Source organism: Hyperoodon ampullatus, assembly GCF_949752795.1.
Source record: "Hyperoodon ampullatus genome assembly, chromosome: 8".
Taxonomy (NCBI): domain Eukaryota; kingdom Metazoa; phylum Chordata; class Mammalia; order Artiodactyla; family Ziphiidae; genus Hyperoodon; species Hyperoodon ampullatus.
The window spans coordinates 39,570,118-39,591,156 of record NC_136921.1 but is presented as its reverse complement, the minus strand read 5'-3'; the positions used below and the strand labels follow the sequence as shown (position 1 = coordinate 39,591,156).

The window sequence follows — 21,039 nt, the reverse complement described above, 5'->3', positions numbered from 1 at the left end:
CCTACCTTGCAGGTGATTCTCCGACAGAATCAGAGTTAATGTATCTAAAATATCCTGCACTGTACTTAGAACACAGTAGCATAGTAAAAACACTCAGCAAATGGTAGTTATGATTTTAAATGTTAAACAAACTCATGCAATTATCAGCTTTTTTTTCTTAGAAGACTGCTAGAGAGATTTATTGTGTCCTCCAAGGCTATTCAGCAGATATTGGAGTTACAGCACAGTGAGTTTAATTCAAGAGAGAAATTCTGAACAGAGTACTCAACTCCACAGGATTCCAAGACACAAATCTACCTGATCACTCTATCACAGTCGACTTTATCATTACCTGCAAATGGCATGAAATAAAATATATATATAAGCATATGAAACAATTAACTTTAATTACAAAAATAAAGTTTATTTAAATTCTATATATACACATGCACACAGAGTGCACCATACATTTACTTATTACATACAAATTCTGCTTCTCAACTACAAAGTCATGTATTCAGTGTAAACAGTGGTAAGAATTCCTAAAAAGCCCCCACTGTACTTCTTTCATCCTAAGTCTCATACTTGTTTTCCTCCCACAGTTGGACTGGGTCTTATAATCCACATGTACATTTATTATAGTATTTGCTTCCCCCTAAAAAGAAACTCAAAAAAGCTCTTATTAAACCAAGTATATCTAACAAGTACTGTTATCTTAGATCCAAGAATATGTAGTATTTGAGATAAGTAAAAGGTTTTCATCTGTTTTGACTTCATCAGTAACACCTTATTCCATACATACAATTCCCCAGTCTTCCTATTACATTCCTAGTGATCTTGAAATGAAAACCAGGTCATGGCTATTGAACCTAGTCACCTTTTCTTTTTTTCTTTTTTTTTTTTTTGGTCAGAAAGCCAAACATTGATAATGCATTTTTGTATTTGCCTCAGAGCAGTTTACTATGAATTAAGCCCAGCCTCCAAGCTCTCAGTCTTTATGGCTAAGATACATGCAGGTGAAAAGTAAAAGATTAGCTCCATTACTTGTCTTCCTACCACATAACCATTTAAAATAAGTTTGCAAGGAACTAAGTGAATTACATAATTGTGCTGACATGAGAGTCCCAATCTGTCTTTCCCCTACTAAGCAACCTCCTTTTCCGTGTATTTGAAAAACTAATGGCAATGGTAACAGGGCACTAAGAAATGGATGACTGACAACAATGATATATGTAGAAATGTAGCAAACATTTCTTTCAAATAAATATATGCTCAAGGTCTGTATTTAAAGAACTGTAATGAGAGGTAATATCTTTCTTACTACTGTATTCCAAACACCTATCACAGTGCCTGGTACATAGTAGGTGTTTAATATACAGTATTAAATACACAAATGAATAAATGGAGTGAAAAAAATAGTGTATTCAACACTATGCTGGTTCAATGGCTAATACTGTCCATTTCAGTTTGGGGGACAACTTACCAAAAATGGTAAGGAAAAATGACAGACCAATATAAAATTCTTGCAGGAATGATAATTTTGCATATCTACCAAAAATCATTATCATATATTAAAAATGAAATACACAGATAATTCTGAAATTATCATGTCCATTTTTGGGTTAATAATAAGCCCTGAGACAGAAAATACTGGTCCATGCACAGCAGCTGCCCAAGCTGCTTTCCCAGCTGAGGGGCTTTATATAGAACAATAAGTATACAAAAGCTTCTGAGCCATTCCAATATTCCCGCTGTTCTGATATATGAGAGACAAATTGTAGGCAATATCTCTTCGTAAGTCTAACTGGTCAACTTCCATACCCTAGGGGGAAAAAATATATGAATGAGTTATATTTCAAACTGACAACCAGGACAATTTTATGGCAAATAAATAGTTTTTTAAGTGTTCAAAAAACTATTAAAATTCATATTACTAAAAAAAATTATAAAACTAGACATATACCGTGGATTTAAATTTTTATCAGGTAATGCTGATTCAGTTAATTGTTACAGTAACTGTATCATCAAATATTTTAAAATGTGTAACCAATAAGTTAAAGAAAAAAGTCTCATCCAGAAGACATGGCAGAATGAACTGTAGATGAATTAGGATTTAAGAGTAAAAAAGTGAAACCATAAAAGAAAAATACAGTTGAAAAACACAATAATATAATCTTGGGTAGGAAAGGCCCTTCTAAGTATAACAGCAAAAGTAGAAACTATGAAGAGAAAGATTGGTATGACTTTATAAAAAATGTAAAACTTCTGTATGCAAAAAAAAAAATCATAACACAAATGACCAGATGGGAAAAGAACACCTGTACTATATAACAGAAAGGCATATAAAGAATAGGTCTAGGAGGGCATACACCAAATTGATTATAATGATTACCCTATGAGTGTTATTACCTTTTTTTCTACTTAAATAACAAAGCAATGAACTCAGTGGAATAGATTAGATCTATGTTCCTAATCTTCCCCATGCAAAATTTTGTAGTCAACTGAAAAAACATCTGCAACAATGAAAAATGATACCTATAAAGCTTAAGGAGCAATACATAAAGTACTTATGAAATAAAGAACACAAAAGTATATGTATTTCATCAGCATAACTATAAGAATATGTATCATTTGCTTAATGGCTAAAGTTGAACAAGGGTAATAGAAAACAGTTGTGAGGGAATGGGGGGATTATGAGCACAGCTTAAAACAATTCACAGTGAAAACATACTTTCCTTCAGAAATTAAAAATCAGGCTTTAAACACAGACTATCATAGTATTGGCAACACTTCACCCTACATTACATTATCTTAAACAAAACTGCATTGATATTGGTCTTTCATTTTTATAAAGAAGTATGTTAGTTACACTTTTGAACTTGGAAATGAATAATGGCTATATTACTCAATATTCAGGCTTCCTGTCTACCATCTCACACCTGTTAACCACAGGGGCTATCTTAGGATAACTGAAATGGTCATAACCAGAAGTCATATATGGTCACATCGTTGCTGATCAGGTCATTAAGGCCAGGATATCAAAGAATTACTTGTTGCTGAACATAATTAAATAAGTGCATTCAATAAGGGGAAATATATTTTAATATACGAGCTACAATTAATTTCACTGTCTGGACTCCATTGAGCTAACTGCACTTATCTATAGATGAAATGAGGTGACTCCTCAGTTTTTAGAGTAAATCATACAATACCTCTACCATGAATGGAGGGAGCTCCAGGGCCTTCTGATAATAGTGGATTGCAAGGTGAATCAGCCCCAGTTGGTGAAGGCCACGGCCCAAATTGTAGAATGATTCCTGGCAAGGCCCACGTAGACTGAGGTATCGATTAAGAAAGGAAAAGCCCTACCAAAAAGAAAAAGATAAATAATTCAATAGTTCACTCATTTGACTGTATGTGCCAGGTACAGGAATACAAACATTTTTTTCAGAAAGACAGTGCCACCCTAAAAGAATATATGCCTGTGGTGTAGTGTCATATCACAATATAGTCAGTATCTCTTCTGAAGATGTAAAAGAGAGATTTTTTTAAACTAAAGACAAAAGAATTCATAGAAAACAAAGCCAAATGTTACAACTAGCTGTTAAAAGTCTGTAATCTATAAGCACACAGAATATATATTTTTATGGTTTCAAGTTGGCTTTTGTGGCATTAGAGGCCAGTAAAATTTTAGGTTTGAGATACATGTCTAAAAGCTTGACCAAAATATAAAATCCAAGCCCTTATAATGACAATTCAGAAAGTTTCATCCTCATGAGCAAACTCACTTGAACATATCTAACCTTTCTGGGTAAATGGTACCTTTTATATACCTCTCAGAACCTTAATAACCACTTAACCTTAAAAAACTTGTTTTTTTTTTCCCTCTGAAAACTTCTGACTCAATAGTTTTATGGAGAAACTGATTATTTCAGAGCCTAACTGTAATGATGCAGGCTCCCTGTGTGTCAGTGTCCAAAAAGCAACTTGCTTCTTCACTTCTTCTTATATTCACTTTCTCCCTTAATGCAGCTTCAACTTTTATCACGCACGGAAAGTTTCAAGTTGCAAGGTGCAAGTATCTGATGTAAGTAATTAAATAAATATATTACCTGAGTTAAGAGTAAGTCAACTAATTTGTACATACAGAAAATAAAATGCAATTTCCTGGGTGATCTGCTATGTAATAAACGGTCACAAATTTTCCTTCATAAATTAATAATAAAAATTAAGGAATTCCTTAGAATTAATGCATTCTAGGAATAAAAATTATGCTCAGTAAACAAATCATACTTTCTGCACAATAAATGAACCCATTTGAGTACATGAATATGACCTCTACTCCACTGAAAAACACGGTTCTCTGTTAAGTAACAGCAGACAATCTCAGAAATATCTTATCTTCTTATTTAAAAATGAGAAATTTAAAGACAAAAATCTGAGAGAGAACATTTTCTTTCCTTTACTAACTACTTAAAAAATAGGTATATACATGCATCAAATATATAAACATAAAAACTGAAATAGAAGCAAAAGTGTTGAGGATACAGGGGTGAACAAGACAGATAAGATCTCTGATCTCTTGGAGTTCATATTTTTACTAGAGGAGACAAGCTATGTAAAAAAGTAAACAAGAAAACAAAAAGGTAATTTCAAACTGCTTTACGAACTAAGAAGACTTTAAAAGAGCAAATTGTGGTGATGATGTAAGGAAACAGTCACACAGGCACGTATTCATACATTATTGTATGTATATATTATTATATTTTTTAAATTAATTAAAAAATCTTAAGGACCTAGAAGACTGGAAGCCTCTAAGGCTCCAGAATATAAGGAAGTCTGCACAGGGTTCCTTAAGATTCTGCCTGTGTCTTCTTCGTTTATGATCTGGCTGCACACCCTTTTCTACATGGTTGCATAAGTCTTAGCCAGGAGTACCCCTAGATGTTGGTCCATGAGTGCTGAACATAGGGATAGGTGTTGGGTACTCCCAACATGTGCTCTAAGCAGGTACTACTTTTGAAGCAGAGTAACAAAAGCATTAAGTATATTCATTTTTAAAGAACATAAAATCAAGTAATGAGGAATCCAAATGAATTACCTGCACAATAAGAGCATGTCTCTTTAATACATACTTCTGAGATGCCATGTGAATAAAGGTTAGGCCTATACAGAGGCTATAGAGAGGTTCATGGGGATGGGTGCGAAAGGCCTGCACATACTGTCCTGAAAAATGAACAGTGATGTCAGATGGTGAGACCAAAACATAGTTCCTTATTTCTTCAACACTTACTCTAATATATTTTAAGGTAAACAAACGTTACTGTTACTTTAACATATGCAAGGAGTACGTTCTAAAATATCAACCAGTGACTCCCCTGGTGGCACAGTGGTTAAGAATCTGCCTGCCAATGCAGGGGACACGGATTCGAGCCCTGGTATGGGTAGATCCGGCATGTGGCAGAGAACTAGGCCCGTGCGCCATAACTACTGAGCCTGTGCTCTAGACCCCATGAGCCGCAACTACTGAAGCCTGCACGCCTAGATCCCATGCTCAACAACAAAGAGAAGCCACCGCAATAAGAAGCCCGCACACTGCAATGAAGAGCAGCTCCCACTTGTCGCAACTAGAGAAAGCCTGCGCGCAGCAACGAAGACCCAACACAGGCAAAAATAAATAAATAAAAATTATCAACCAGGTGCATATTAATTTGAATTTTAAAATAATATATAACATATAACAAAATTAGGATTTACCCATGAACATATCCTGACCATGAAGATTAAATATGAGTATAAAAGTAACTTTTTAAAGGTACAGTTAAGACATTTCCACGTAGAATAGTACTTCCAAAATAAACAATGTATCAACTGTGATCATAAATATATCTTATGACCTTAAATCTTTTTAAAAGCCAATGGGGGAATGTGTCTTTTGGTGAATTCTTTCATAAAATTAATTGAGACCTATCTTATAAATTCAAATGTGATGGATCATGGAGGTGAGAAAAAGAAACATAGTTTTTTTTGTTTTTTAGGTTATGGGTTTTATTTTCCCAAATGAAGCAACTACTTTGTTTTTCCTGAGAAGAGCTAAATGTATCTAATAATAAAATAAGAATTCATGGTTCTGTGAATTCCATGTATTCTATATATATAATTGTCTCATATCAAATGCCTAACTGTACGAGATAGAGGAATTTAAGCAAATTTTTCTTATAAAGGTATGATCTCTAACTTATCATATAGATAAGAAAACTTCTATTCCAGAAGGAACAGCACTGTAAAATCTCTTTAGCAGCACAGATGGTAGCCTGCCATTTGGACTTCCTATTTTTGTGTAGTGTAAAAGTTTCTAAATATAGGAAAATAAAATCTCTATTTTATATTTTCTTAATATTAAACTAACAATTCCAAAAAAGCATACACAATGAAGGAAAGTTTCAGTGTCTGATGTTCAAGATTACTGGCTGAACAACTATAAAAATAGCAGCCATACACTAAGAAACATGAAAGTATTAAACAGCCAAAATCACAGTATATTCAGAAGTGAACTTGGCAACACTAACTTTCAGGCAGCAGGAGATACATGTCTCACCTAAACTTTTGGTTAGGTATTTTTCTACTTGTTTGCTCCTGATTCCTTATTACAGAAATTTCCTATAAATGATTAAATTTTCCCTGAGTTTAATTAGAATTAGTAAGAGCTATGTAAATAAATCTTAATATAAAGACTTGTCTCCCACCAGTCAGAATGGCCATCATCAAAAAAGTCTACAAACAATAAATGCTGAAGAGGGTGTGGAGAAAAGGGAACCCTCCTACACTGTTGGTGGGAATGTAAATTGGTGCAGCCACTATGTAGAACAATATGTAGATTCCTTAAAAAACTAAAAATAGAACTACCATATGATCCAGCAATCCCACTCCTCGGCACATATCTGGAGAAAACCATGTTTGGAAAGATACACGCACCCTAATGTTCATTGCAGCGCTGTTTACAATAGCCAAGACACGGAAGCAACCTGAATGTCTATTGACAGATGAATGGATAAAGATGTGGTACATATCAATGGAATATTACTCAGCCTTTAAAAAGAATGAAATAATGCCATTTGCAGCAACATGGATGGACCTAGAGATTATCATACTAAGTCAGTCAGACACAGAAAGACAAATATCATATGATATTGCTTATATGTGGAATCTAAAAAAAAAAGATACAAATGAATGTATTTACAAAACAGAAACAGACTCACAGACTTCGAAAACAAACTTATGGTTACCAAAGCAGAAATTGAGACTTGACATATACACACTACTATATTTGAAATAGATACCCAACATGGACCTACTGTATAGCACAGGGAACTCTACTCAATATTCTGTAATAGGGGACCGTCCTGGTGGTCCAGTGGTAAGGAATCTGCCTTCCAATGCAGGGAACGTGGGTTCAATCCCTGGTCAGGGAACTAAGATCCCACACATGCTGTGGGGCAAATAAGCCCATGCACCACAACCACTGAGCTTGCTCACCTCAACGAGAGAGGCTGTGTGCCACAAACTACAGAGCCCACATGCCCTGGAGCCTATGCACCACAACTAGAGAGAAGCCCGCACACCACAACGCAGAGCCTGTGTGCCGCAACTAAGACCGAATGCAGCCAAAAAAATTAAAAAGAAAAATAAATAAATAAAACAAAGAAATATTAAAAAAATATTCTGTAATAACCTAAATGGGAAAAAAATTTGAAAAAGAAGAGATCTATGTATACGTAAATAAGTAAGTAAATAAATAAATAAAGGCAAAAAAACCAAAGACTTGTCTCCTAAAGCAGGCATCCCCAACCCATCCATGGCCCGTTAGGACCCAGGCCACACAGCAGGAGGTGAGCGGCAGGCGAGCAAGTGAAGCTTCATCTGTATTTACAGCCACTCCCCATCGCTCCCATTGCTGCCTGAGCTCCGTCTCCTGTCAAATCAGTGGCAGCGTTAGATTCTCATAGGAGCACGAACCCTACTGTGAACTGTGCATGCGAGGGGTCTAGGTTGCATGCTCATTATGAGAACATAATCGCTGATGATCTGAGGTGGAGCTGAGGTAGTGATGCTAGTGCTGGGGAACGGCTTCAAATACTGATTATCATTAGCAGAGAGGTTTGACTACACAGAGACCATAATAAATCAACTGATGCAGACTCATATCAAAACTCTATCAGTGAGTGGCAAGCAAAAACAAGCTCAGGGTTCCCACTGATTCTGCATTATGGTGATTTGTATAATTATTTCATTATACATCACAATGTAATAATGATAGAAATAAAGTGCACAATAAATGTAATGCACTGGAATCATCCCCAAACCATCCCCACCCCCATCCCCCTCCACCCCTCCCCACCCCTGGTCCGTGGAAAAATTGTCTTCTATGAAACTGGTCCCTGGTGCCAAAAAGGTTCGGCAGTCCTAAAGGAATGAACCATCAGCAAATCTTAAGTTCCTCTTTGTTACTATAGCAAATTAGAATCAGGTAGCAAAGCATCCATAATTAATGAAAATTATTTTGAGAACGAACAAGCCTCAGCAGGGAGAGTTGTTGAGCTTTAAAGTCCTACTTTCGGACTTCCCTGGTGGCACAGTGGTTCAGAATCCACCTGCCAATGCAGGGGACACAGGTTTGAGTCCTGGTCCGGGAAGATCCCACGTGCCGCAGAGCAACTAAGCCTGTGTGCCACAACTACTGAAGCCTGTGCTCCACAACAAAGAGAAGCCACTGCAATGAGAAGCCCATGCACCGCAATGAAGAGTAGCCCCCGTTTGCTGCAACTAGAGAAAGCCCGCATGCAGCAACAAAGACCCAACGCAGCCAAAATTAATTAATTAATTAATTAATTAATTTTAAAAACCATTAAAAAAAAAGTCCTACTTTAAAGACCTACTTTAACCTTTTGAAACCAAAGCATCATAAGAAAAATAAATATTAATTATTATAATTACTGAGAACACTTATAGCCACTTACTATATGTGCCAGGCATTATTTTAAGTACTTTATATTAACTCATTTAATTTCCACAATAATCTACAAGGTAGGTCCAATTATTATCTCCATTTCAGAGATAAAGAAACCAAGGCAGAGGGAAGGAGACAAAGTCATATGCCAGGACACTCACCAAGTGCATGCTTAAAACTACCAGATACGAATGCATTGTGTCCATTCAAGACACACAGGGCATGATTATCTGGGTTTTTCAGCATTAAACGGAGACAAAAGCGGTGATGTCGTACATCTTGGGAATGCATGGTAACTTGATTGAAAATGTTCCAGAGCTGGGGTTTATTGACATTTTCCATTACCATTATCCTAAAATTGCAGAAAGAGGGTGAGGGTAAAAAATAATGTAAAAAGAAAAATCTTCCTGATTTTTAACACTGAAAACTTTCAGTGCTGTCCCACCAACACTGAAATGCACCGCCCCCAACAAGGGGGATGTAGTGCTTCTACATCTTGTTTCTGCTTTTCAACAAAACTTTTTAACCACAAAACAGAATCAAGAGGTTTAAGTTTCACCTTTTCTCTCCCAGCCCACTCTCATAGCTGCAGAACAATGAACACTGCGTAATAATAATGTATATCAGACATTGTTAAAAGGCGTTACATAAAACAACTCACTTAACTCTCACAGTAATCCTATAAGGTGGTAATATTATGATGCCTGTTTTATCACAATAAATGGGGAGACTGAGGCACAAAAGGTTAAGTAAATGGGAATGCATGCTCTCATATACTGCTTCTGAGAATCATCAATGAACAAATTAATCTGTAAGTGACAAGAGTTAAAATAAAACAGCTTATTAAATCTTGGACATGAGAAACTATGTCAAAGTAAATATACATGCTCCATCAAAGAATCTAATTAAAATAAGTTATTGGAAAATCACCTGATATAGTTATATGCCTTTCTGAAATTTTTGTCCAGAATTGCAGCAGAGAGACCAAAGTATTCTAGCTCTTTGCGTTTTGGCCTGTCCTCATAAAATGAGTAATATTCCAATGAAGAATCCACAAGTAACTCAGCCTCCTGAAATCGGGATAGGTCACATAAGGAGTATATGGCCTTCAAAAGAAGGTTCCACCAGTCATCTTTTGCCAAAACACTCGTGAGTACAGCAAATATTGCTAAAATGAGACCAATGAAAATCAGTTAGGACACTGCACTTCCAGAAATAGGAGTATTAGAAAGAAAATTCACATGACCAATTTTACGGTTAAATTTCATAACCATGGCTCTATGGGACTGAATTCTTGCCAACATTCTTCTGACAATGATGAGAAGGAGGGAACTGCTTGTTTCCACTCCCTCAACATGACCCCCCTCTGCTCTGCCTGCCTAACAACCTGCAGTCCTAGGTAATTCTCATTTCTGATTGTAAAGTCCAGCTACTTCATTTGTGTTTCTCAGTGCTAGCTAGAATATATGCTCCTCCAGGGCGAATGTGCTTTCCATGATTGAGGTCAGATATGGGATTCTGCACCTACAAGGCATTCAAATATTTGCTAAGCAAAGGACTTCAAATTCATACTTAACAAATCTTCTCTTCCTTAGTTGTCTGTAAGAAACCTCCCTTTATAGCCCTTGAAAAATACCAAAAGCCATAAAATTTTTTTACTGTCTTTGATCCAGTAATTCTCTTCCTGGGAATCTATCCTGAACAACTAGTCAGAAATATGGATAAATCTATAGGCATGAGGATGCTCACTATGGTATTATTTAGAAAAGAAAATTATCAAAAGCAACCATATAATCAAAAAATAATACGGAAATGATTAAATTATGGAACTGCTATCCAATGGAATATTACACACTCCTTAAATATAACAGCTACAAAGAGAACAGAACATGAGAAAATGTTGAGTGAAAAAAATCAGTACAAAGATTCATGTAACATAAAGAGCCGTAGATAATCCTACCATGATGCACTGGTGTAATGTGATCCCCACCATGATGAAACTAACTGACAAAACAAAAACCTTATGAGCTTAAGAAAAACCAACAATGGACCTGAAATGAGGAAATACTGAAAGAGAAAACAGCCAGGATCAGATACAGAGAAACATATGTTAAGGAAATACAGTCCAAAATAATGTGTGCAGAGGCAGAAGCCACTGGGCTAAGCCCAGAATCAATAAACTGGAGAGATGGCAGGGCTCTGAGGCTAGATTGTGAGCAGTTGAGCCCACACTCCTATCCTCTGACTCTCTTCCCCCGTGACATCTTGCTTATGTCCTTATATTGTGCTTAACAGAGATTCAGCTCTTCTGGATTCTAAAACCCTGTCCGTTGCACACTGCCATGTCAGTAAACAATGATTTAATTAGTATCTGTGGACCTGATTAACAATGAAAAAATTTTCTGCCAGATTGATATCTCTAGTTTATAGCCTAGGTCTCTTCCAAAGTTCTCTAATAACCTCACCCAACATACTTGATCCTTTTTCAGCTAAAAATAGATGGCTTGCAAAGTCACATGACTTGAGATTGGGTCAAAGCAACTTATTTTCAGACTTTTTATGACTTGCTACATTTGTCAAAAATAAGTTTAACAGAGAATGGAATATATGTAATTGAAGTGACTAGACAAATAAAGCAATCTGTATTATCATCTAATCATCACAAATTTCTTAAAACAGGGTATATTTTCCTCTTAAAAAGTCAAAATTAAAAGATTGTTTTAGTTTTTTCAGAGAAGGATCTAAGCAGATGCCTGCCTTTTAATTTTTTAAAACGGAAGTATTTACATACAGCCTTTCTTTCTTTTTTAAAAAACACCAAAAGAGTTTATTTTACCTGAGGGATCTAGATTAGAAAATATTATTTTATTCAAAAAAGGTATATTTTCAATTAGATTATTGTCAAGTATTACTTCATGAGTTTTTTTTCCAACTCAGCCAAGTTTTGTGCAATAAAGCAAATGAAGGTAATTACCTTTTGCATCACAATTTGCTGACTCTTGGTCATTGTTGTCTGATATTTTGTCTCTTGACACTTTAATAAGGTAGAGATGCCTCTCTCCAGATTTGGAACTAGATATCAAACAGACTTGGGCTCTATTCATTGCTACCTGAATTAAAGATGATAATTGAGATTTTTTAGTCACATAATTTTTTAGAGAAAATCTATGGGAAATAAGTGTCACAGGTGTGCCTGAAAGCTTCTTTAGTAAGGCAAAAAAAACACCAGGCATTGTGCATATAAACGCCTAGAACAGAATGAATAGACTTATTTTTTCCTTAACAAAGGAATCTGGGTCATACTACTCACCTTAGTAAGGAAAAAGAAAGCAATTCATATTAAGCTTATAACACACACACACACACACACACACACACACACACACACACACAGAGCCACCTCGCTGCAAAAAAGGCAGACTCAGAAAGGATGTCATATCCGGAAAACATTTTTGCAAAGTGAACAATTTTGGCACATAGCAGTGTCTACAGAGCCAATAACTGATACCATGATGGTCTCATTTTTCTAAATATGTACTAGCAAAGATTTTATTGTACAATCTATAGTAAAGTTTACACTATCATGTAGAACTTTCAATTATATACCATTAATCTCTAAGTCTTCTTTTATCTGACTTTCACTTTAAAAAGTTTGAGTTTAACAGAGTAAAAGAGAGTTACAAAATGGCTGTAATCTATGTTTAAACCAAATTCTAAACATTTAAAAAGTCAACAAGGCTAAAATAAAGAAAGATCATTACCTACCCTTAAAAGCATGGCTAACATGGTAAGCAAGGTATCCACATAACCATACATTTTGCCTTGTGAAAACAATAGAGTAGAACGTTGAAGCAGCAACTTCAGTTCCTAAGTAAATAAGCACATGATAATAAGTGTGACAAGATTCCTTTGTTGTAAATTGTTTTGTTTGCATAGAAAAATTTTGCCTTAGAAACCAAACCTTAAGAACGTTTGCTTTATGATCTCTCACAATAATTAAAATCCAATGTTTTAGAAACTATAAATTATAACATTAACAATTATAATGTTAAGTTGCTGTAACTTAAGACTCAAAATCACTTTTTCAAGAACACTGAATTTAATACACTAAAATAAAACTTGGATATAAGCTGTAGGGACATCCTTAACCGAGGAGAAAGTTTTAAAACATAATCCACCAAGAAAAACTTCTTTCTATGTTACATGGCCTACCTGCTGTGCTGCGTTTGCATCTTGTGCTAAAGTATCTGGATCATACATTGGTTCCAGAGCTTCCAGAGCTTTCTCAGGACGGCCCAGCTGCTGCTGAAGGGTGGAAAGTGAAATTCTTGCATCCAAATGGAGGGGGGCCAGATCAACCACTTTGCTATAGCTTTCGGCAGCACGCTCCATATAGCCTAAGGCCTTTAAGCATTCTAAAATGATGTTAAAATAAAGCATTAATATGAACTACAGATATGTAAGCGAGTCAAAATTATTTCTCTATTTTAAAAGAAATTATAGCAATACAAAAAAATTATAACAAGAAAGAAATATATGCATATTTCCAGTACTTTAAAACAATTATCCCTTCTAATCTCTATCTATGCTACAAGGATGTAATCAGTATATATATATATATATATATATGTATGTATATTACACACACACACTCAATTTGGTATTCTGCTTTATTCACTTACTATTATGCTTTCAACATTTTCCCATGCCTTCATTGGCATTCTGACTGAATATAATACTCAATTAAATTGCTTATTTACTTAACCATATTATTTGACATTTAGGTTATTGCCAAATTTTTACTCTAATAAACAACACCACAGTAAATATCTTCATGTATATAAGCCAGAGTTCACAAATTGGCAGCCCAGTTTAACCTACAGATATGCTTTGTTAGGCCACAGTGCTGTTAAAAACAGTGCATTGTCTACATTCTTAAAAGCTAGGATTTTTTATGAAATCCAAGTTACTGGATTCTTTTGAAAAATCTGGATTTGGCAACAGCGAGTCCCTTCATTCCCACTTGGTGCATCAGCCATGCTGAGAAACAGCAGCACCCTTTAAATGGGTGTCTCCAGTTCTCACCCTGCCCTGGGCCTCTCACTTACCTACTTTATTCACTTTTGTTACGTGCCAGGCTCCTGAGTTTTGTGATCTCCAATATAAACCACCTCCCCTCACCTCACTCAATTATTTCCTCAGGATGATTTTCTCAGAAGTGAGGCTACTGGGCCTTATTCCTCACACTTTATGCCAATCAATCATTAAGTCCTATCATTTGAACTTGAAGATGAATTCCTGGTAAGCATTTCTTCTTTCCACCCTAATAGCCACAGCACTCACTAATCTAAGCCCTTTCACCTCTTTCCTTTTCACTGCAATGATCTCCTATAAGATGGTATTTTGCCTCCAATTGTTTTCTCAAATCTCAGTTTTCTCATATATCTCCTGATCACTATCTTTAGGTTAAACTTTGGTAATAATGGAAGACTACTAAATGTGGATGGATCATCGTGATGGAATTTCTCATTATTTTTCACTTCTCACTTTAAAAGATATTTTGTGATTATGTTACAAGCATTAAATTCCTCTAATGACCTTTCTTATCTACTGTTCCAAATTTCTTTATGATTTTTAGATGATTCTGAGGTTTTACCTTCCACTCATCTCAAACTACACAGGCTCAACATGGAAAAAGCATTTATCAGTATCATGATCATAATTAAAGAGGATTTTAAAATGTCTACTGTTAGTAACAGGAGCAGTATAAATACCACAGCCTTATGGAAGGCAATAAAAACTTCAATTCCCGGCTCATGTCTTTAAAATTCAAAACCTACAAATACTGTAACTTTTTATGATGGTATATTACATTTGTATTCACGTTCACGCAACCAAATAGTAACGTGCTATCTTAATCATTAAGGGCTCTCTTTGACATTTCATATCTGTGATATGTGTCAAAATATTCCAGAATATCAATCAATGCTACTCTAGTTATAGAGGATTTTCTGCCATTATGTAATATTTTAAGAAAATATTAAAACTTTCTGCCATCATGCAATATTGGAAACAAAGACTATTCAAACTTTAATGCATCTTATGTTGATTCAATAGGAAATCCTATGAGAATATTTTTGGCTTTCATACATTTCTGTAAGAGATTTAGTTGTTTTTCCCAAGCTGCTTTTCCTACTCTAAATGATTTATTTCAGATTACTGTGGATTTAGATGCAATGAAATAAAATGACATATAAAATCCAATCTTGACCATATTTTCAGCTCAAAGAACATTGAAAATATATTAACTTTTTCCCCAAAATAACATGAAATATAAATCCTTAAAAGCTCTTCAAAAATTAGATTGCATCCCAAGTCTGACAATCTATTACTAGAAACCAGAGCCTGTGGTTAAGACGGGTAAAAGACAGGTATTTAAGGTATTTTTAACGGGGATATGTTAGTCTTTCTACTTCACTCCGGTACCATTAAGTGAATCATTCCTCCAATGCATTAGTGAGGGAAAATCATTTAGCGGTAAACCAAGACAACTTAAAATACTTTCAAAAAACTGCCCTGAAACCAGAAATACCTTCACTAAGACATTAACATTTTATAATAATTATTACCATCTTGGGGAAATAAGTTCTTGCCTGCTTATGTGATTAAAACTTCTCCTTCCTACAAAAATGTATTACCTGCATGCCGAAGCCAAACCACTGCGAGGTTATATCTTTCAGAGCAGACTAGCGCACTAAGGAGGGGAAGTGCAGAATTATATTCACCAACATCCAGAAAAGCTTCAGCAACATCGAGATAGAGGTCTCCCATGTCTTCGGGATTCTGTTCCACGAGTGTTGTCAAGAGAGGCTGGACCCCAACACAACAATTAACAGCCGGAAGTCAAACAGTCATTACAAGTACACTCATCTACTTATATTTCTCGTTTTAACATATGTACAAGTTATCTGAGGCAAATCTAAGAGGAGAAAGGCTTAATAAAAACAGCTTTAAGTAATCACTTTTTACATTCATTTCTGAGTCTCTATTAAAAAGAATTCATAGTGCCGTCATTCACTCATTCAGCACACTGCTTCCGAAGGCCTGTTACGAGGCAGGCATTGCAGGAGCTAGGGCAACACTGCCCTGCTGTGCTCTTCCTCTGGCAAGTCAATACTGCCCAGACCTCAGGGCCTCTGTGTTTGCTGATTTTCTGGAAAGCTGTTCCCTCCGGTACCTGCCTGGCTTACTTCGTCACTTCCTTCACGTCATTAATCAAATGTCACTTTTCAGGGGAGGCTCTTCTTGACCAATTTAATAAAACTGTAACTCCTCCCACCCCCAGCATTCCCTATTCTTCTCTGATTTTTCTCCAGAACACTGATCACCAACTAACATCCTATATTTTATGTATTTATTTTTTTTATTATCTAATCCCATTAAAACAAAAGATCCATGAGGACAGGGATTTGTATATTATATACAACACTTTATCCTAAGGTCTGCAAAGTAGATGCCCAATACATTTTTTTATTCAATGAACTTAGTCCAAAGTCGGCAAAAGAGAACAGCTGTCAGAAACTGCCAATTGTCTAAAAGGCTCGATCCCACATTCTGATCTCTGGATTATTCTCATTTTAAAAGAAAAACAAATTATCATAAGCCCATTTCCAAACACTTAGCTTTTATTTTTTATCTTTTTAAATTTTTTTATTTTTTAAAGAGGTGTGATTTTTATTTTTTATTTTTATTTTTTTTGTGGTACGCGGGCCTCTCAGTGTTGTGGCCTCTCCTGTTGCGGAGCACAGGCTCCGGACGTGCAGGCTCAGTGGCCATGGCTCACGGGCCCAGCTGCTCTGCGGCATGTAGGATCTTCCCAGACCGGGGCATGAACCCGTGTCTCCTGCATCGGCAGGCGGACTCTCAACCACTGCGCCACCAGGGAAGCCCCAACACTTAGCTTTTAAAAGACATTCACACAAAATAATCTGATGTTTACTGTGACTTCCTGGTTATTAATATGAAATCTAGGGTCAACTTAAAATTTCTTGTTATCTAAACATTGTAGATTTGATCTAAAGTATCTTAAGTACAAATCTTAATGTTACTTACATTAAGTGGTTCAAGGATGTTGAGATGTACAAGGCAGACCATCAACTTCACTGTGATATCTATTGGCACACCATCCGGTATAGTGCAGGAAACATTCTCACCAGCTGTGGATTAGACAGACAGACAAAAAGTTCCTATATGTAATCTTAGAAAGTGAGGCAAATGAAGCAAACTGTACCTTCTAGGCAAGATCTCATTTACTTCACTCAAAGCAAATGATTCTACAGTCAATTCTAAGTTTGGCCAACTCTAGTTCTAGGTTCTTACACCTCTTTCGGTCTGTCCTTTGGTAGCAATTATCCTTCCTATTCTTTTCCTAATACCTTAACCACTTACTGAAAACCTACATAAACTCCCACACCTTCTATCAAAACTACAAAGAACTAAAAAACAAAAGTGACAAATACGGATACATGAACTTTCTCTTTTTCTTCTCGAATTCAAAAGCCTCTTTTTAGTCTTCACTACAAAGAGGCTGAGAAAGGAATAAAGTAAAATAGTGTGCTTAAGTCTGAAGTAGCATTTTATGTGCATGCTTATGTTTCAAGTAGAATTTTTTCAATGCTTAAGTTTGAAATAAATTAGTAGAGAGCATTTTAAGCCCTTTTTGAAAAGTAAACTGCTTCAGTTCTAAAGGTTTTTGATAAGTTGCTCGGTAATTCATTCTTTTTTCACATAGCACTATCAAGACCCTCGGTCAATGACAAATGCCAAGTTCAAATGGATGTATTGAGAAATAAAAGGGACTGAAAACACTTTTTTTTTTTTTTTAAGATTGCCTGTGAGTGAATACTCACAAGAAAACGGTATGGAATCTCTGTTACGAAAAAATGTTCCTTGGGAAAACTTGTTATGAGAACACTAACTATCAATTTCAAAATGCCACATTATGAACAAGAGAGGATTACGCACACTCTCCTATGCAGAGGAAACTACAACTTTTATTCTCTTCTGAAGTGCCTTCTTCTGTAGTTCTTTTTTCTAGCACAATTCCAGAAAAATCTGTAATTACCTAAAAGAATGGGGGAAGAAAAGGAAATAATATGACAAGTATGTATGAAAAACCTTTTCACAATGCAAAGATTTGTAGTTAATTCAAATAATCCTTACAAAACATAAATAGGCTATAAAAAGCAACAGTATGTCTCTTTAAAATAGGGAACCACTGTGATACATTAACATTTTATATCATATTAACTAATGTTTAACTGAAAATACATAATTTCTCTATATGAAACCAATCTAATTTTCCCAACAGATTAAGAAATGAATCATAGCAATTAGTCTGGCTGCTGAGTCCTGCTACCCTGAAAGACAGACATATCTAGTACCTATGATAACAGCAATAGCTTTTATTATATGGTAACTACATTTTACATTTCATACAGGACTATTATAAAATCTAAATGTGCCCATACAGACTTTAAATATATAATTTAAAATATAAGTAATTTAATATATATAACTAAAATGGGGAATTGTCAATTTGTAAGAATTTCTAGAACACAGAAACGTGTTCAAAACCTAACAGAGAAACACGTAAGTGTTCCTACCTCCAAAGCTTTGTCATATTGTTTATTAGAAATGTATAGTTCAGCTGCAATGTTAACATCTTCCATGGAGACTAGGCCCTGGTGCTTTGAGAAAGCTTCTTCAATTATGTTAATAGCTGAAATAACATCATTGGCTTCATAGTAACTCCTAAAAAATTAATGGCAAAATGGATGAGAGCTTATTTAATTCAGATTATAAAATTCATTTTCTTACACAGACCCTCTAACTATTAACTATGATTTTCATCTTCTTAAAGTTTGGGAGGAGGAAAAAAACTCTTCTTTAAAATCATAATCAGAGCTGATCCAGAGAAAAATGTGTAATGTCATAACATTAAGCATCTCAGTCTCCCAGAGCTACTTCATATCGTTCTAGCTCACCTCCTCTGTAATGCAATACCAACAACTCTCCTACCTCAATGGGATCTACAAAGCATCGATCCTACCACTTTTTCACTGTCTCTGTACCCTTCCTGTCCTCAGTTTCCTCCTTCTCTGTGATCCAACATTATAATTACTCCATTGCACATCTCATTTCTCCTGCTCTTCTCTCCCTTTATCAAAATCACCTGATAAAACTCCCACCCTGGTTAATCCAAACATGCCTTCACCACCAGCTGCCCAGCTGCCCATGCTCACTAAACTCTAAATTAATGACCACTAGCCTCAAGTGGGCCCATGGTGCTGGCCAGCAATCTTACTACAGTTACCAGTCCAGTACTTCTCAAACTTGAATGTGCACATAAGTCAACTGGGAATCTTATAAAAAGGCATATTCTGATCCAGTAGTGCTGGGGCAGGGTTGAGATTCTACATTTGTGACAGGCTCTCAGAATGCTTCTGGTCTGTGCGGTAGCAAGTCCTTAAGGACCCAGACAGCTATTTCACATCTTCCCCTCTCCAAACCCACAAGTCTCCCATCCTCACTCTCAGCTGATGACCTCACTTCTTATTTTACAAAGAGAATCAAATCAGGCATCCCACATACTCCCAACACATCTACCTACTTACCCATACCCATGGCCATATCTTCTGCCTTCTCCTTTTAACATAAGGCCAACCCTCAACTAGATCCAATTCCCTCCAATCTATTCAAGGATATCAATCAAGCAATTGTCCCTTCTCTCGTGAATCTTCAATATGTCCCTTGGTTGTAGACCATTCCCACCTGAATACAAATATACTGTAATTTTTCCCAACTTAAAAATGATCTCGTCCCTACAACCCATTCCAATTACCTCCCCATTCTTCTGCTCCCCTAATAAATTTCTCCAAAGAGCTGCCTATCCCCCAGACTCCCCCAACCCATCTCCAATGTTCATACTTAGTCCTAATTTTATGTGATCTACTTGCAGTATTTCACACAGATGGTCATCCCTCCTCCTTGAAGTGCTTCCTTCAGTAAAAAAGTCTAGAATATCATGTTCTCCTAGTTTCCTCCAACTTCACTGTCCATTTCCTTACAGTCTCCCTGCTGTTTCCTCCTCATCTTCCTGACTTCTAAACACTGTAGTGCCTCAGGGTTTAGTTCTCAGAACACTTTCCTTCTCTGTTTCCCCTCCTCCTGCCCCCTCCCCCCATCTCTCTCTCTCTCTCTCTCACTCTCTCTCTCTCTCTCACACACACACACACACACACACACCTTCCCTCATACCCAGTACATCAGAAAATCCTTAGAGCTCAGCCTCCAAAATACACCCAGAATCTGGTTATTTCTTACCACCTCCTATGGCTTTTACCCTGGTCCAAGCTACATTATCCCTTCCATAAATTACTACAATAATTTCCTAACTGTTCCCCCCTGCTCTATGCTTACCATTACTCAATCTATTCTCAAAAGAGCAGCCAAAATTGATGCATTTAAAATTTAAGTCAGATCAAGTCACTCTTCTACTCAAAACCTTCCAATGGCTTCCAAACTCATTCAGATTAAAAGTCAGAGACCTTATAATGACCCACAAGGGCCGAGGGATCTTTTCCTGATACCTCTCTAACATTACCTCTTCCTGCGTTCCCCCTAAACCCTCCTCAGCTTCCATGTTGTTCCCTGAGCATACCTTTGTACTTGTCATTTCCTTTGCCTATAATACTCTTCCCTAATATCTATTCCCGTATCTCCTTTGGTTCACTTTCAGGTCAGTATGACCATAACATAAAGAATTAAGTCCTTCTCTAATCCCCCTATTTAAAATAACTCACTCCTATTCCTCAAGTTATCTCCCTTCCCTGCTTCATTTTTCTTAATATCACTTACCAACATCTGACATACTACATATTTAGTTGTTTATTTGCTTACTGCCTGTCTCCCCCAACTAGAATGTAAGCTCCAAAACAGCAGGAAATTTTAAAACTCATTCAATCCTGAATCTCCTGGGGCCCTGTACAGTG

The 21,039-nt window shown here is 36.1% G+C and overlaps 1 protein-coding gene across 1 annotated transcript in view; it reads right to left on the bottom strand.

The window, feature by feature from the left end:
• Window positions 1-1,678: 1,678 nt before the first annotated feature.
• Window positions 1,679-21,039, bottom strand: part of GTF3C3 (general transcription factor IIIC subunit 3) — a gene marked incomplete at both ends in the record, with an annotated part of 29,089 nt that continues 9,728 nt past the window's right edge. The window contains 12 exons of the mRNA XM_079709774.1: window positions 1,679-1,801; window positions 3,192-3,344; window positions 5,081-5,205; window positions 9,148-9,338; window positions 9,917-10,154; window positions 11,961-12,096; window positions 12,752-12,853; window positions 13,199-13,401; window positions 15,685-15,856; window positions 17,099-17,202; window positions 18,038-18,110; window positions 18,652-18,799. Coding sequence (XP_079565900.1) covers window positions 1,679-1,801; window positions 3,192-3,344; window positions 5,081-5,205; window positions 9,148-9,338; window positions 9,917-10,154; window positions 11,961-12,096; window positions 12,752-12,853; window positions 13,199-13,401; window positions 15,685-15,856; window positions 17,099-17,202; window positions 18,038-18,110; window positions 18,652-18,799 — 1,768 coding nt within the window. The remainder of the gene's footprint in view (window positions 1,802-3,191; window positions 3,345-5,080; window positions 5,206-9,147; window positions 9,339-9,916; window positions 10,155-11,960; window positions 12,097-12,751; window positions 12,854-13,198; window positions 13,402-15,684; window positions 15,857-17,098; window positions 17,203-18,037; window positions 18,111-18,651; window positions 18,800-21,039) is intronic.